This window comes from Astyanax mexicanus, chromosome 17 (genome assembly GCF_023375975.1).
Source record: "Astyanax mexicanus isolate ESR-SI-001 chromosome 17, AstMex3_surface, whole genome shotgun sequence".
Taxonomy (NCBI): Eukaryota; Metazoa; Chordata; class Actinopteri; order Characiformes; family Acestrorhamphidae; genus Astyanax; species Astyanax mexicanus.
The window spans coordinates 14,951,643-14,968,977 of record NC_064424.1 but is presented as its reverse complement, the minus strand read 5'-3'; the positions used below and the strand labels follow the sequence as shown (position 1 = coordinate 14,968,977).

Sequence of the window (17,335 nt, the reverse complement as noted above, 5' to 3'; positions counted from 1 at the left end):
TGCTCATCTGAATGGCGGTACAGTGGCAGTGTGTTTTTCTTTGTACCTCGGTTTAATCTGTTCAGAGTTTTTTTTCTCCTCAGAGAAGCTGGTTCTTTAGTTCCCCCAAATTGCCTGAAATCCTGCAGCTATTCAACCTGCGATAAAAGCTTCAGGGTTGCTTTCCTAACTCTTGGAATTGTGCTGAGTTTTTTTTTTTTTAGCACTTTTTACACACTGCTGCACTGACAGGTTCGAGTCTGCACTTCTGACCTTATTTTCCTTTTTTTGATGTCTAGAAATACTGAAGAAAGATGCAGTATATATATATGTACAAAGTGGAGGTGTAACAAACACAGAAGCTACAGATTTGTACCTTTTGCTGGTTAGAGTGTGTTCCACCTAGAGTCGTACAGTAGTCCCTTCTGCTGTAGCTGTTACAGCCTGTACTGCATTACAGAGTATATCCATCCTCATTATCTGCTTGCATCCTGCCCTCTCACCACATTTGAAGGAAAAAAAGGGAAAAGTTGGGGGTCGTTAACAAGCATGTGGAGGTGGAGCAAAGTGAGGAACAGACTGGGAAGAAAGAGGCAGTTAAAGGTTTTTCTACTTTCAGAAGGTGGTCACCCACCACTAAGTAATAGTGGAGTTAAAGTTTTGGTGGCACACTAAAGTGGCTTCTGTTGAATAAATAAATTACTTGCATTACAAATGCAGGTTTTTTGCTCTTTAAGAAATAAAATGTCTGCATTTCCTTTTGTATGTACGACTGATAAAAATATACAGCTCTGGAAAAAAATGAAAAAAAAAAAAACACTTATTGATGATGTTTTTCCTTGATTTTAACCAATTAAAAACATCTGGAATATAATCAAGAGGAAGATGGATGACCACAAGCCATCAAACCAAAATGAACTGCTTGAATTTTTGCACCAGGAGTGGCATAAAGTTATCCAAAAGCAGTGTGTAAGACTGGTGGAGGAGAACATGCCAAGATGCATGAAAACTGGGTTATTCCACCAAATATTGATTTCTGAACTCTTAAAACTTCTTAAAAATGAATATGAACTTGTTTTCTTTGCATTATTTGAGGTCTGAAAGTTATCTTTTTTGTTATTTCAGCAATTTCTCTTTTTCTGCAAATAAATGCTCTAAAAGACAATATTTTTATTTGCAGAAAATGAGAAATGGCTGAAAAAAACAAAAAAGATGTGTTTAATATATGTTTAATATTTAAATTGTGTCCAAACTTTTGACTGGTACTGTATTTGTTTTAATTAGTTTGTTCTTGTTGATTGGTTTATTGCAAACAGCTGAATACAAGTTTATTTTTGATAATAAACCTAATGTGCATCTGCACACATCACTAATTAAAAGAAGATAAAATAATGTTTCAAGCTGATATTTGGACTGGAGTCAAGGCTGACAATCACTTTATTCTTAGGTGTAACCCCGCCTTCTTACGATAATACAGAATAGCATTCTAAAAACTGATTTCTGGGGATGATATATAACAGAACTTTTGAATATAAGATGGAAAATGGTCTGTTTTGTTATTGAAACATACAGAAATGGGCAGAGAGAGAAAGAGTACTATACGTGCTTATATGAAGTCAATAGATTCGACTGTGACAATAGATGATGAAAATGTAATGTTTGTGTTTTTCTTCTCTAAGGAATCGACTGTACAACAATAACAATACTACAATCTCATCAAACTCAGATCTTACAGAAAGTAAAATGGTATTGATTGATAGTTTAGAACCCCAACTTTCCACACACTATGTCTGCTACTTACAGAGTCAATACAGTGAGGATACACCACATGTTTATTGATGCTGATAAACATAAGTAAATGCATTTGGATTTGGGTTCAGACACATTTTGGGTTTGCAGGTTTTGCTAGAGAGCAACAGTACACATTCTTCTTAATTCTATAATTGCATTTTTAATATATGAGTCATACATATATATTACAGGCCTATTTATTTTAGTTTAACTCCAAATCACATAATTTTTGGTCAGAAGAATAGTACTCTCTGAAGCAGATACACATTAACCTAAAGTAAATAATATAGGACATTCCCCAAAGGGGAAAAATAGTAAATTAATTGCTATTGGCTGGAAGGGCTTAATTGTCACCTGTGCAAAATAAAATGTTTCTTTCAGAATATAGAAACACAGTGTAAAAAAAACGCTCACTAAAAAAATATATCGTTTGTCAAGGGGTACCCAAACTTTTGTTTGAAAGTATATATTTCATGATGACATAGTCCAAAATTATTTAAAATATATATAATTTAATTGACTTCCATTTAAAGTTTTTTTTTTTTATTTACATAGAACAATTGCCATTATAAAAGATCCAAAAATGGCATTTTTTTTAAAGAATGTGAAATAGCATAGCATAGAGCAGGGGTGTCAAACTCATTTTGGCCGAGGGCCACATTGGCATATTGGCTGTCCTCCGAGGGCCAGATGTAACTTATAAATGTAATAAAATGTAACCAAATGTAATATATGTAAATGAATGTAATTACTCCTTAATGTTAAATAACTCTCAATATATTATTTATTCAATCAAATATTACAGTTGCATGGAAAAAATGTTTGCTTGTTGCTCTATTAACATAAATCCTTTTAATTTGTCATGTCATGAAATCCAAAAACTCCATCAATCAAGAACCAAACTATTCAAGTGAATAGAAATGACATGACATCAAGTTATATTAACTTTGAAATTATTAACTGAAATAAGGCTTAATAAATATAAAATCAAATTGTGAGCTGTTAAGAACATAGCATTTCCTCAGATTTAGCAGTTCCTCATCCAACCACTAGTGGGAGCTGCAGCAGCAGCACCACAAGTCCGCAGTCTTTACTGAGTCAGAGCTACAGCCCAGCCACGGGCTACAGGGCTCAGCTCAGCCAGTCTGGAGCGTTTTTAAAATTTTTAAGTTCTTCTGTGTATGAAATAAAGATTTTTGTAACCGAATAATACAGCTCTCTACAGTTCATCTTTCAGCCCAATCACCTAACAGCAGCCGTTTAGAGCATGAGTCACTGCTGGGATTACATTATAAACAGGTCAGTTATCGCGCTGCTAACCTCAGGATGTTTATAACTACGGAGTTTAGTGGACACACCACGGCTGCAAGGTTAGACTGTTGAAGGCTACTGAAGACTATTAAAGGCTATTGGAGGTTATTGAAAGGGTTATTGAGGGCAGAAATTAGTAAAGGCTGGTTAGATAAGTGATTCACGTCCTCGTACTTTGCTGCGGTGAAACTGCGACTAGCGCTGTCCCAGTGATGTTTATTAACGTCATTAAAACAGATTTTGTCAGCTATTGTCTTATAAATATTTACACAGAACTTATATCTCTCCTAAAAAGCGTTTATTTTGGTCAGTAACACTCTTCGTAACACAAAAGGCATACCGGTCTTTCGCCTTGAAGCACAGCCGTCCGTCTGCATCAACTTCTCTTTTTCTGGACATTATGGGATAAACATTTATATGTCTCAATTCCACCCGCGAAGTTACACCTTCCCTCCGGCAGGGTTTCCACATCAATGACTACACTGCCGTGTAGTGGCAGTAAGCCGTAACTTTGCGGGTAATACAATCGACAAGCATTGTGGGAAATGTATTTTTTGGTCAAAGAACGCTTCTGACTTATTTATTATAGACACTAAGATCTTACAAGCTCTCGCGGGCCACATAAAAAGACGTGGCGGGCCACATTTGGCCCGCGGGCCTTGTGTTTGACACATGTGGCATAGAGCATATTTCTCAACCTGTCAGGAGTGAAATGCTGACCTATGGAAGTGTAGACACCCTGTTTCTGTATGAAAAGGGGTTCTTTATTTCCTCACACTCACACACTGTGATGTTTTATGTATGTGTGCATTCACAATGTCTGTTTGCTTTTCTATCATTTCTATCATTATTTTACTTTTATTTCTTTCACCCTTTCTTCTACAAGCATACTTTGATGATGAAGACGTGTTCAGTGATCACCCATTCAGTAAGTTCCATTAGTTGTTGTTGTTGTGTCAGTGTCCATGTACAGTAAGTGTGTGTGTGTCTCCATACAGTACATGTGTGTGTTTTTATGTGTGAGTTCACTAATTCCCAGTGATTGGTGTTTTAGTGGTTTTGGTGTCTGTGGTCGTACTGGGGTTGTAGACAGAGTGTTGACTGTCCGGTAAATCCAGATGATCGGGCTGTAGAAGAGAAATGAGCGTGTCTGAAGCGCAGCGCTGTAATCCTGACCGCTCGGTCCACGCCGTCCCTGATGAGCGCAGCAGCCTGCGGCAGATGGATCGCTCCCTCCGTCATAAAGCCCTCATTAGAAACTTCATTAATCACAATGCTTTAAACAAACCCAAGGCCAATTAGCCTCTCTCTGCGTGCTGCCAGCTTCCTCCGTCCAGCCCTGGGAAAAGGATTTGAGTGATTGCCATTTGAAAAAGTCATTTTACACAAACATTTGCACTGCCGGTTGATGTCCTGATGATTTTCGCAAATGGGCTTGAGGATTTTGGCTTTGTCTGCACAGATGAAACCGAATTAGCCGGTTCGTCCTGCTCTGAAACTGATTTGACGTGACGTTTGTGTCATAACGTATTGTTCACTACTTCAGCTGCCCGTCTTTAACAAGATTTCCTCACCTGCAATTACGTTATGTGAGCACAGGCCATCATTCCATTACTGCAGCAGTTTTCAGAAGCTGTCAGCTTGCACCGTGGGTCAAAGGGTGAGACAATTAGAGTCGGCAGCACATCATTTTATGTATGTCAACTCTTTATTGAATTTACAGCTCTATGCTTGGCCTTGGATCTGTAATTTTTCACTTCCGTTTAAAGAATAGCGCCTTTATATTGATGGTGTTTAAAGAGACATTTTTATATGACTATTCACATGAAGTAAGGTTTTACTGTATGTATGTGCAAGGCCTCTCACAGGCTCTGTTGTTGCACTGGTTTAGAAAAAAAAGTTATAGAACTATTTATTAATAAATCTATATTCTACAAATTACATTACCAAGTTATTTATTAATTTATGTAGATCTTAACAATTCTGTGAATAAAAGTATTGTGATATGGGTAATGTAAACATAATTAAACTTGTTTTAGGCTTTGTGGCTGCAGAAGCTAGTTAAGTACCTTCATCATATAAATCTTAGTATATATTTCTAGTCATACAGTTATTTCTTATCACATGGATTATAGTCATATTGTATTTAATGTGAATGCAGTGTGATATACTGTAGGTTTTTGCTGTGGACACTGATCATAAATGTAAGGCACAGTAACAAGACCAGTGTGAAAGCTAATGAGGAAGCTGAGGATTCATAAGCTTTTTCTGCTTGAATGCCAAGCAGTAGAGCAGAAAGTGAATTAGATGGCAGCTACAGGCCTTTTATTTGATGCATTAAAAAAAATTCAGCATGAGGCTTACAAAGTCTGCAGAAAACCAAAAGGACTACTGTTTATAATTTTACAACAACAAAGTAATCCAAAATTCAAAGTGGAGCTGATAAGATGGACAATTAGTATAGAAAGAATGAAGTTTTATTAATGTTATAAATATTTAGTGTGTACAATTCATAAAGCTGCAAAATAAGACGATGCTTACATTGAAAGTAGGTTTTTTGTGTATAATCAAGCTAATTTTACCTTAATACAATGTCAGATTTGTGTCACGCTGGCCAGACACCCTGCAAACACTCGCAGATACCAATCACACAGTTTATTAACAAACTGGCTAGGCTTACTGGAGTAGTAAGGGACAGGGAGGGTCAGTAACAATATGGCAAATATAAACAACATACCAGAGCATAGTCAGGCAAAACAGGGTCATACATGGTAAACCCAGCAAAGAGAAAGAGCAAAGGCAAAAAAGTAGTCAAAATTACCGAAATTGTTTGGCAATGGAATAAACAATAGAGAGGACAAAAACAAGTGGGTAACAAAGGCAATAAACAAAGGAAGCATGTTGTAGAAAAGCTAGAAAACTAGATTCAATACTTGGTTGGGAACAGAGCAAGCTAAAGAGTTTTTATACTAGACAGGGCAGGTGAAAACAATCAGTAACTGGGGGAGCAAGAATGCTGTAGCTTCACATCTTTAGCTGAGTCAGGGAAGTCCAGGGTAGGTGCATGCTGGGATTTGGAGTCTTTGTTGTGTAGTTCAGAGTCCAGAGCAGGCAGACTGACAGCATCAGGACTGACATTTTGTTGCTCATTTTAACCAGCTACAATTGAATTATCTGCAATAGTGCAGTCTAGTCCTAGTGAAGCATTTCAAACTGAAATATCAATTTTATGTTGTAACTCTAAATCAGGCATCGGCAATTAGGTTTGGCCGCGGGCCAGATGTTTTTCAAGCCATTATGTATATAAAATCTGCTTTAGAAAATGAAGTGTAATGTGCTGGAGTGCTACAGACTAGTAGCTCTCCAGCCCAAAGGGTTGTTGAACCCAATTGCAGAACAGTTGACCTTAAAGCAGGTAAACCCCAAGAAGAAAGGAAAAAATAAATAAATAAACACACCGCTTCTCATACGGGATTGAACCCAGGTCACCAGGGTCACGGTTCAATACACTACCGCTGCCCCGGATAGTAAATTGGGAAACGACCAGGAAAAAAATGCCCTTATAAAGAGATAGGGAGCCCAAGAACGGGCGGAAATTTGAAAACGGGTGGGAACTATAGTCACACAGAGCTTGACAGAGAGACGGGGGAGGAATGTAAATAAAAGCTCGCCAGAGAAGCATTTTTTTTATTATTGTTAATTATAGTTCAAACAACCTCACAGGCCAGATGTTTCATGCTTCTAGGCCATATCTATTGCCAACCCCTGCTCTAAATGGAGCCTCAGTAGGGCGAATGGCGATATTTGAGCTTGTTCATTGCTGTAGAGTTTTTTTTCTTTATGTGAAAGAACACGTTTGAGTTTGGATAGGTCAATAAAAGGTTTTTCTCTGAACTGTTGTATTGTACATCCAAGCCGATACCCATTACAGAATCTTTATTTATTTTACAGGAGTAGAAGTGCACTGTCCTGGAATTATAGTTCTATGTGGTGAGGTGGGACAATAAAACACTTTGGCCAAATGAGCCTCTGCTGAGTGATGGTGGTCCAGTAGAGTCGGGGTGTGTTATTGGCTCATATACTCTTTCTCTCGCCCATTTTACCTCATGTGGTGCGTAGTAACAACCTGCTTATGTGCTGGTAGTGGTGATGCTGCTGCTGCTATCACACTGCTCAGCACATTGACTTGTGATTGTGTATGTGGGAGGGGGGGGTTAGGGGGTTGGGAGAGAGGGGGGAGGGCTGTGTAAAGTCTCTCCAGCCAGCAGCTCTATCAGCAAATAAGAAATAAGCAAGGCTTAAGACACCAACTATTATTCTCTAAACCCCACAGGAGTTCCATGCTTTTGCCCTGTTTTTCTCTCTTAATCTCTCTCCCTATTATTTCTTTCTTGTTATCTTGTTTCTTGTTATCTACTTCATATATTATTGTATCTTATTATTATTATTATTATTATTATTATTAATCACCTCACTTTTTCAAACCTAACTGGACAAAATTCATGAAGCTTTGGTTAAATCAGTTCCAAAATGTCTACACCTACATGTAATGATAATATGAAGTTTGTTGCAAAGTTTGAGCTAGATTAGCCATTGGGAGGCTCTACAGCAGCGAATTACTTACTTTCTTTATATTCGCAGGCCTCGCTTTTTTTTTTTACCTTAATGAACAGAAGTCAGGAACCTTTGGTCATATCAGCAGAAATTGTACACATACATGTAATGATAATATAAAGTTTGTTCCAAAGTTTGAACCAGATCTACCATTGGGATTCACTACAGTGCCTATAATTATTTTGGCCTTATGTAGTTCCCTCTATTGGGAATAAGGGATCAGTTTAGATTCAGAAGAAACATGCATGCACTTTGACATCAGTATTTTCATTAAACTCTGTTTTTTATTAACAAAAATGGCAAAGATATTCATGCGGACAGAAGGACAAAATGTATATAATTTTTCGAACTATAAGGCGCACATAAAATCCTTTAATTTTCCCCCAAAATAGTCAGTGCGTCTTTTGTGATGTTCCTTTTTACCAGTAAATTTTACCAGTCAGGTTGTAAGGAGCAGTATGTTATACAGTGCAATGTTATACAAGAGTTTCAGTTTAGTATCCGCTAACCGTGCTAAGTGCTAACTCTTTGCCCATGCAGAGGTGAGTATTACCGGCCTGTAGCCTGCTGCTAACCTCGGCTAGCACTACTGGAGCAGCATTAGCTTTACCTGCTAATCACACTAAGCACTAGTGGCTAGCCACTAATGCTAATGCTAATGCTCCATTTTTAGTGGTAATCTGTAAATCTAAGCTTACTGTAAATAAACAGAAACACTTTACTGACCCAAATATACATTTTTCAAGAGTGAAATCTGTGTTAACATTTTAACTTGACTGACTCATACAAACCTGCTGAATTAGAAGGGAAACATGGCGACACCCTTGTTCCTTACCAGTGTCACGTAAAATGCGCCTTATAATCCGGTGCGCCTTATGTATGAAAATAGACCAGAAAATAGATGTTTATTGGTTGTGCACCTTATAGTGCGAAAAACACGGTAAACTAAGAACTGGAATCTGGTTTATTAAGTAGATTGTCTCTGTTCGTCCAAAACCAGTAAGTGAATGATGTCAATATGGGACCCGATACTGATATAGGATTGGATCAGACCCCTCTATAATTAAAAAAGTCATTTAGATTTTTGATTGGTACAGCTGATTATGCGTTTGTAGTGACAAAAATGTGGCTCCCAAATTTTTGCATATTTTTGTGATTTTTTTTTTTTTTTCATGCTGCATTTTAGAATCCAAAAACTTATTTTTCCGATGTTTTATTCATAGTAGATTTATACATCTCACACTCATTCATTTATTCAGGAAGCAATTTAGTCAGAGGCACACTGTGATTATTTCCTTCTGTTCACATCAGCAGCAACTTTTGGCCCCTTGAAACCAAAATTGCTGTTCGCTCATCGCCTGTGGGTGTTCCTGATACTCAATCTCACGTTTGGTTGCTATGGTTTCACTAATGCTAAGAAAATGGCAGGACTGTGCACTGTACTTAACCGGCTATAGTTGCTATTGCGCGCATCCAAATCAAATCACAAATCACATACCTTCACACTCGGTTTTTACTACAAATAAAATGTTTTCCCAGTAAAAACAGTAATCCTGGGGGAAATTGCTTCCCTTTAAATTTGATCCCTGCGTAGAGCGTTTCATCACGGTCTGTGCAGCCAGTACGAGAAAAGAAAAAAAAAAAAAAAAGACAAAAACATGTGCTTGAACTTTTTGATCACTGCAACTTATTTTTATAGACGCTGGTGGGAGAGCTTTGCAGGGGGTCATCTGCAGTACAAAGAAGATTGCGGGAACACAGTTCCTGGTCCTGGAGAACGTGTCACACTGCCTCAGGAAAGCGGAAAAACATCTACAAGGATTCTACCCACCCATACGATCATTGTCAACCTCCTTCCATCCGGCAGCAGACGACGCAGGGCCACCTCTGCCTGCGCTTCCAGACTGAGAAATTACTTCATGCCCAGAGCTATAACTGCTCTGAGTCAGTCCACCAACAATCCCCCATAAGTGACTGAACTGTCGCCCTTAACTGTCTGCCTCAATTGGCTATCCATACTCACTCACACACACACACACACACACATACATACACACATATCTGGGCTGCTGCTTCTGCTGCTGCTTGTTCTTGATAGATTGCTGCCATCAGTATCTGTGTTTGAAGCTTGTAATGTATATTTTAAATACGCTCCTCGTCAAAAACTAGTATCACCCAGTAGGAAGTGTCAGACTGCTGTGCTTTTCTGAAGGAAGCTAAAGGTTACCAGGAGCAATAAATGATTAAACATTCAGACGGATATGGACAGTATATTTTGAGCTACACATACAGAAGTAGTGTGTAAGTGTAAGGGTCAGACTACCATGTTATATTCCATATATATGCCAAGTTATATTCTACAGTGCCTTCTTTTACCAACTACACTGCAAGACAAATATTAAAGTGTTAGTTGTTACACAAGTTAGTTATATAATATTTACATAAAATAGTTCAATAAGCAACTAAATAGGTGATTTTAAGTAAATTAATGTATTACCTAATTTCCAGCAGTAAAACGTATAAACAGTAATCAGTAAAACCTATATTCTAAAAAGAAATAAGTAAAATGCACTCACTTTATTTGGGTATATATTACCCCATATTCAGAGTAAATATTATCCTAAATAAACAGCTGAGACACACTAAAAATACTAAAAAAAGCTTAACATTTCTTAGTACTTTGCACAAAAAAAGCTTAGTTTTTTTTTTCCTACTGGTTCCTGGCATCATTTATACTGAATAGTTTTTACCGCACTATGCACGCTCTCCACATTGTGTTTATGCGTTTCTTGTGAAGTTTCGAAAACAGACACCAATTTTTTATTTTTATTTATATATTTATTTATTTTTAGATCTTTCGGTACTCTATGAAAATTCGGTTGGTGCCTTTTTGGTATTGAATTTCGATACCCAGCCCTTCCCATTATGCAAACAGATGGTGACAGGAACCAACAGGGAAATTTACTTTTTGAGTTATTACTCAAACTATGGAGTAAACTGTACTCAAAGAAAGTACGTGCAAATTGTTACCTTAATTTTTTGATGTAAATTCTATGAGTTGTTTTTTACAGTGTGTCTCCAAACAGTGATTCGCTGATTGTCTCTACCATTTAATACTGAAGATGTCAAATAATGAAAAGTCACTCAATGACAGCCTGGTGCAACTCCATCACAGTCTTTGACCATGGTGATGTGGTGTTAAGGGCAGTTGTTGTAACTGTTTGCTTGCAGAGTGCAATAGTTCTGGGTCATGTAGCCGTCTGCCAGTGGTGCTGGCACTAACAGGATGACTCGTGGATGCCATCTAGCTCACTGAATGTCAGCAATCGTGGCAGTTGGTTCACCAATTGTAAGTCAGACAATCCATCAGTTCTCCTTCCCTGTGGTTTGTGTAGGCTCTTCCAGATCCTTCATGTCACTGGAGTATGCCTTCAATACTCCCAGTCCACTCCCAGTCACTGCATGCTAGGCTTAGAGTTACCCTAGTGATAGGGTAGTGCTTTGGCTAACCCTACAATGAGACCCCTTAAACTCTTCTAACTGCTGGAATTGCTTTGGAACCCTTTATGGAATGGAACCCATTCTTTACTTGCAAAGTAACTTGCAAGTACAACAGCATGAAACCTGAATTATTTGCATGCCTCACAATATCAAAACTACCCACCAAGTTCCATTCCTGCTGGTTAATTCTGTCGATCTTAAGCGTATCTGTGTAATACGTTGTTTACAGCAACTTCTGAAAGTAAACTTTAAAGGTTATTCACACTTAAACAGCTATAACAAACAAGGTTATCTTCACCACCTTCTTATTTAAGACTACCTTTGAAACTGTGAGTACTCTGCTGTGCAGTAAGGTATTGCTACTAAATGAACTTGTGAACGCTGCTGCATAGCATATATAAATTAGTCCCTTTTCTGTTTAGCACCTAATTATAACGTGGGAAACTAATTTACACCTCATCTTGAGTGAGAAGCCGCAGTGGTGCTATATCTCCTCAACTCAGGAATGCTTATTTAATACATTTACCCAGAGGTACAAGTACCATAGGAAATAAGTACAAATAGTGTACGTATTATATTCTACAGCAAAAAAACAGTGAAATATGAAGGACTGTATAGAAACCAGAACTATAGCTGGAGACTCAGACATGGGAAAATACAGTTTAGTCCTTATTCTGCTTTATTTAGCCAATGAGCTTTAGGATAAAAAAAAACTGTGAATTTTATTTATATATATATATATATAGGTCAGCTAATCACTGGAGTATAGTAGAAAAAACATGTTACATTGAGTTTAATGGGGAATAGCAACGTTGCTACAAGGCTAACTTAGGAACAATGAGCTCTAAACTTAGCTACAAGGCTAAAGTAGCAACAGTTTAGCTTCAAGGCTGAAGGAGCAACAGTGGACTGCAAAGGTACCTCAATACAAGTACAAGATAATAGGTTAGGTATGTCAGGAGCACTTGGTTCTGAAGTTAGCCACAAGGCTATGGTAACAACAAGTTAGCTATGAGGCTGTGTTAGCAACAATGGTCTCTGAAATTAGCCACAAGGCTAAGGTAACAACAAGTTAGCTATACTACTGTACTACACAAGGAACAATGGTTTCTGAAGTTAGCAGTGAGGGTATGTTTGCAACAAGAGGCTCTGAGGTTAGAAATAAGGCTAAAGATTGCAAAAATATGCATCAACTAGCACATATTATAACTCATTTCCCTCATAACAAATTGTACTGCAATATCAAATAGACTTGTTTATGTGCTTTCTGGCATAGTAAGACCTACCAATGTTTAAAATACGTACTGTAATAACAAGGGCTGCACAATATATCGTTTAAAGCCCCACTAGGTAGGATTTCCTTGATTTTTAATCTTTTAAAAGAAGTAAAATTACAGCTTGAAACTCACTGCAGCGCTGCATTGAGGTGTAATAGGAGGAATAGCGGTGCTCTCGTGCTCCTCTGAGCTCAAACCAGTTTTCCGAGGCGGCCACGACCAACGCTCGCGAGAACTGCGACCTGCTTTCCGACCTTTAGTTCTAACAGTTCCAGCAGAGTTTTGCACAGATATTTCCAGTTACAGCTAAATTTATGCTTTTAATACCAGAAAAACGCTCTTATTTACCCTTTTAAAAAGCCATTTAAATGCCTGACAGTTACAAACTATTCTGAGTTTGTATATCAGCTGAAGGTGGAGCGAAGCTTCCAGTAAAGTGAGTGTTGGCAAAACTGTTATGTAGAGCCAGCAGTAACTTAAAAGTGAATTAGTTACTTTTAAAATCAAGTAATCTATAAGGTAATGAAGTTACTTTTTAAAGGGGTAACCAGTAACCAGATTACTTTTCAAAGTAACTATTCCATCACTGAACACCAGTAGTGATTACTGGACAAACATAAAGAATGCATGCCTCTTTCTTGTGAAGGCTAAGGCACTGTGTGATTCCTTTTCTTATTGTCACTCAATAAGTCAGTTCTGGTACGAGGTTTCACCTTTTCCGTCTTTTCAATCAAGCTCATCCATTCTCCCTCTCTCGCACAGATACACACACTGCACCCACTCGCCGTATTGAAGTCTGAAGGTCATTTGAAATGATCAGAAAGTGTGATTGCGTGGCAGCTCTCTGAGTTCTCTCCACTCTGTATTATTGCCCTTCCAGAGCATTTGGAGAAAGCTGAGGAATGGCTGCGCCACCTGTGACTGGGGCATGTTTCTAAAGCTGGTAATTGCGGGTTGCTTAATTTTTAAACCCGGGGATGCTGCTTTCAGTGCTTGTTTAATAAAATGATGTCTCTTTAACCTCATGGAATGGTGGCATTAAGTTGTTTCGTAGACCTTTTGAATGACTCTTGCTTGTACTTGTTGTGGCTTATTTTGTGTCCAATAACCTTATTTTTCCTCCTATAATTTGTAAATTCGTAAGATTCCAGTGCAAATATTTTGGTGTGACTGCGCATGATTACAAAATTATTGCTGCTGCTGCTTCAGAACATTATGAAACAGTGTGAAAGACACTGAAATCAGTAAAGGACTGTCTGTAAATAACGGACTGTGATTAAAAGCATAGAACACTCCCATATCCGCCTCTGAAAAAATATCATAGCAGAAACACTGGCTTACGTTTTGGTAAATGCTAAAACAAATCTAATATGATTTATCGCATACATCTTTAAACATCTACCCATATCGGCTTTTGTAATTATCATATTTTTCTTTTTCCCATTTTTACTTTATGGCACTCTATTTGGCATCACCCAATCTGTCTTGGAATGTTGGCTTGATAGATAGATAGTGGTGTAAATAGGAACCTATGGGACCCATAAGAAAAAAAAAAAAACATTAATGAACCCTCTATGTATGTGTGTTAAAAATGTTCACATTCATTACTCAGGTAGAAGTATATATACTATGGTTTAATATACTGTAGAAGTTGAAGCAAGATGGATTTTATTATTTGCCTTTAATTTTTATTTTCCCTTTACAAGTGAACGCACACACTGAGTCACAATCTCACAGAGTGAGACAGTGATCACATGTGTCTGGAGCAGTGGGCAGCCCTTACTTTTCTCCCCAATTTACATGGACAATAACCCATTCCACTCATTCGGACTCCCCCTATCACTAGTGATGCCCCGACACACCAGGAGGCTGAAGACTAGCAAATCTTCCGATACATGTGAAGTCAGCCACCGCCTCTTTTCAAAGTGCTGTTGATGCAGCATTGCCAAGTAGCATCACAGCGCACTCGGAGGAAAACACAGCGACTCTGTTCTGATACATCAGCTCACAGACGCAGCCTTGTGCTGATCGACATCACCCTTTTAAGAGATGTGGGAAGAGAGCATCATCTACCCACCTAGAGAGAGCAAAGCCAATTGTGCTCTCTCAGGGCTCCAGCAGCTGATGGCAAGCTACATGAACAGAATACACAGGGTCATGTTTATTCCACAACATTCCACGAAGTAAGGATGCTCGGGTCTGACAAAAAAAAAACAAAGCAAACATTGATCTGATCTTTTTAATCATAGGCTGACTAGTCAAATCAGAGCCGTACTGTGACCACAGTCATCCAGAGTGAAGGTCTGTGGGGGAGGAATAAAAAAATAAAATAAAAAAAAGGTCTTTTATCGTGTTTGTGGAAGACCAAGGAGAAAAGTTAGCGGTTCTTGGGGGACGCCTTGCTATTTGTCTTTGACAACAGAGCGCTAAATGACAGAGCTGCCTGTCAATCATGCCCCGGCTCCCTCAGTCAAATCTTTCATTCTTGTTTTCAAAACTGCCATTGCCTCGTTCGTCTCTTTCTCCCCCCTCCACCTCCTCCTCCTCCTCCTTTTCCCACCTTTCTTTTGAAGGTGTGGAACAAATGAAAGAGGTGTCAGAGGAGTGGGCGTGGAGAGCAAAGAGAGTCTGCTGCTCTTTTTCCACTGCTGAACTCTGAGGACTGAATTAATGGCAAAATCTTCCCTCGGAAAAACAAAACACAAAAAAAAGGAGCTGGTTTTTTTTTCTTTTCTTTTCTTTTTTCTTTTCGTTTTTTTTTTTTTTTTTTTTTTTGATGGTGAGGCGGTAGCATTGTGCTCCTGAATGTGTTCTGTCTGCAGGCTGACACTGATGAATGGTTGGATACACCTGGAGAGCTGCAGATCGATCCAATTGATGTCTAAATTGATGCGGGTCTGCAGAAGGGCTTCAATGATAGAAGATACCTGGGAAAAGCTTGGCTGGCAGTGCCGTTGTGATGCAATTGGCTGCTGTGCTGATACACGGCATAACACGCCGAGCCGCTGCACGTTTCCTCTCTTTTTTTTCCCTCCTGTTAGATCAGGTTGTTTGGGAGGAGGGGGGTGGAGGGAGGTCATCCGTTGTGCTTAGGGAAATGATACTGAAGGTATGTATCATCAGCTTGTGCTAGCAAAATGTCAAGCACAGCAAACAGCCTGCAGTTCTGCTATTGGCAGTGGCATTAATAAAAAGGCCTTATATATTTAACATTGTGAAAATACTCGCCTGCTTATTACACATGAAATATAAGAAGCGACGTTGCAGTATGCAGTGCTGTGGTGCAGCTGGAATTTTACATTTCAGTGCAGACAGCCTAGAGTGTGTAGTGAGGATGACAACCACCAACTAGAATATTTATCACCATAACCAGTGGACATTCTAGGATGGAGGATTCTGGGTAGCTAGGGCAACTAGAGAGAAGCTCTAAATCTTGCGAACCAAAAAATGTGTTGTTATCCAAAAAAGTCCCAATGGACAAGATGAGGACACGACCTGTTCCAACCAATCAGAACCATGACTGATTGGGAAAACTCACTCACAGAACACATAGAAATGAAAAAAATATCTGCATCTCTCAAAAACAGAACTCATGAACACAAAAAAAAACGGTCAGCATTAAACAACCTCTTACACACCTTAACCTACACACATCCATTATATATCTATAACCATTCATATATCACTGCTACCCGAATGTTCCTGCACACACACTCATGCACACAGTCACATAACACATTTAGCATTTAAGATGTTTAGCTATTTTTATTTATTTACTTATTTTTTTTTATTAATTATTTTTTGTTATTATGTTAGGGATGGATACATGAAAAAATATAGGAAGCTATACTGTAATACAGTATTTTTTCTCTCCTTTTACTTTCTCTCTCTCTTCTCTTCCCCTTTATCTTTATGTTCTATTTGGTTTATTTTGTATATGTGCACATCGTTATGTCCTCCCTCTGCACAGTGAGCTCAGTTTCCAGAAGTTTGTATTAATACCAATAAAGTCTTAATGGTCCTCCAAAGAGGGGGGGTGGTGGCAGGCAAAAAAAATAAGAACCATGACTGATTTTTACCCCTACAGTTTTTTTGCTTTGTATATAATGTGAAATTTATCTAGACTATGTAGAAAAACAAATGGAAAGATTTAGTAAAAAAAAACTATGTTTTATATTTTAGGTTCTTCAGAGTAGCACCTTTGCTTAGATAGAAACAGTTTTGCACATCATGGCTGGATTTTCTCAGTCAGCTTTATAAGGTAGAGTCACCTGGAGTTCAGCAGTGCTGAACCTATCAACAGTTAGTTACTTGAATTTCTTGTCTCTTAATGTGTTTGAGAGCATCAGTTGTATTTGTTTGAGACATATTTGAGTATTATTCTAATTCATATTATGGCAAGAACCACTCAAATAGGTAAAGAAACAAAGTAAAGTACTTCAGTGACTGCACTTGAGGATACTTCCAAAGACCATCAAAAATGTTATGATGAAACTGGCTCTCATCAGGACCGCCCCAGGAAAGGAAGCGCAAAAACACAAGTTAACGGCACCCCAGATAAGCACCGACTGAAAGATTCACGGACTATTTTGGTTTGTTTAACACTTAAGTTTACTACGTGAAACCTCACTATGGCTAGGTTGCTTTTACATCTATGAAGTGATTTCAGAACTTTTAACTTTTCTGATCTCATTTTAACTAAATACTTAGTGATGAATCACATGTAACTCAAACACATACAACTGAAGAAATTACTTTTAAACATGTAAAATTAAAAAACAAAATTAACAAAAAAGTACATTTCTTGAAAGGAACTATTTGGAAACCCTCACATTTATATACAATATTATTTTGTTTCTAAA

At 38.1% G+C, this 17,335-nt stretch overlaps 1 protein-coding gene across 3 annotated transcripts in view; it reads left to right on the top strand.

Annotated features, from left to right (window-relative positions):
* The window catches only part of tenm2b (teneurin transmembrane protein 2b), a 386,378-nt gene that overhangs the window by 152,794 nt on the left and 216,249 nt on the right, over positions 1 to 17,335 (top strand). For 2 of the 3 annotated variants that reach the window (XM_049466164.1, XM_049466163.1), the window contains one exon: positions 3,968 to 4,009. The exons of the other annotated variant lie outside the window; for it this stretch is intronic. In XM_049466164.1, coding sequence (XP_049322121.1) covers positions 3,968 to 4,009 — 42 coding nt within the window. The remainder of the gene's footprint in view (positions 1 to 3,967; positions 4,010 to 17,335) is intronic. 3 annotated transcript variants of the gene reach the window in all.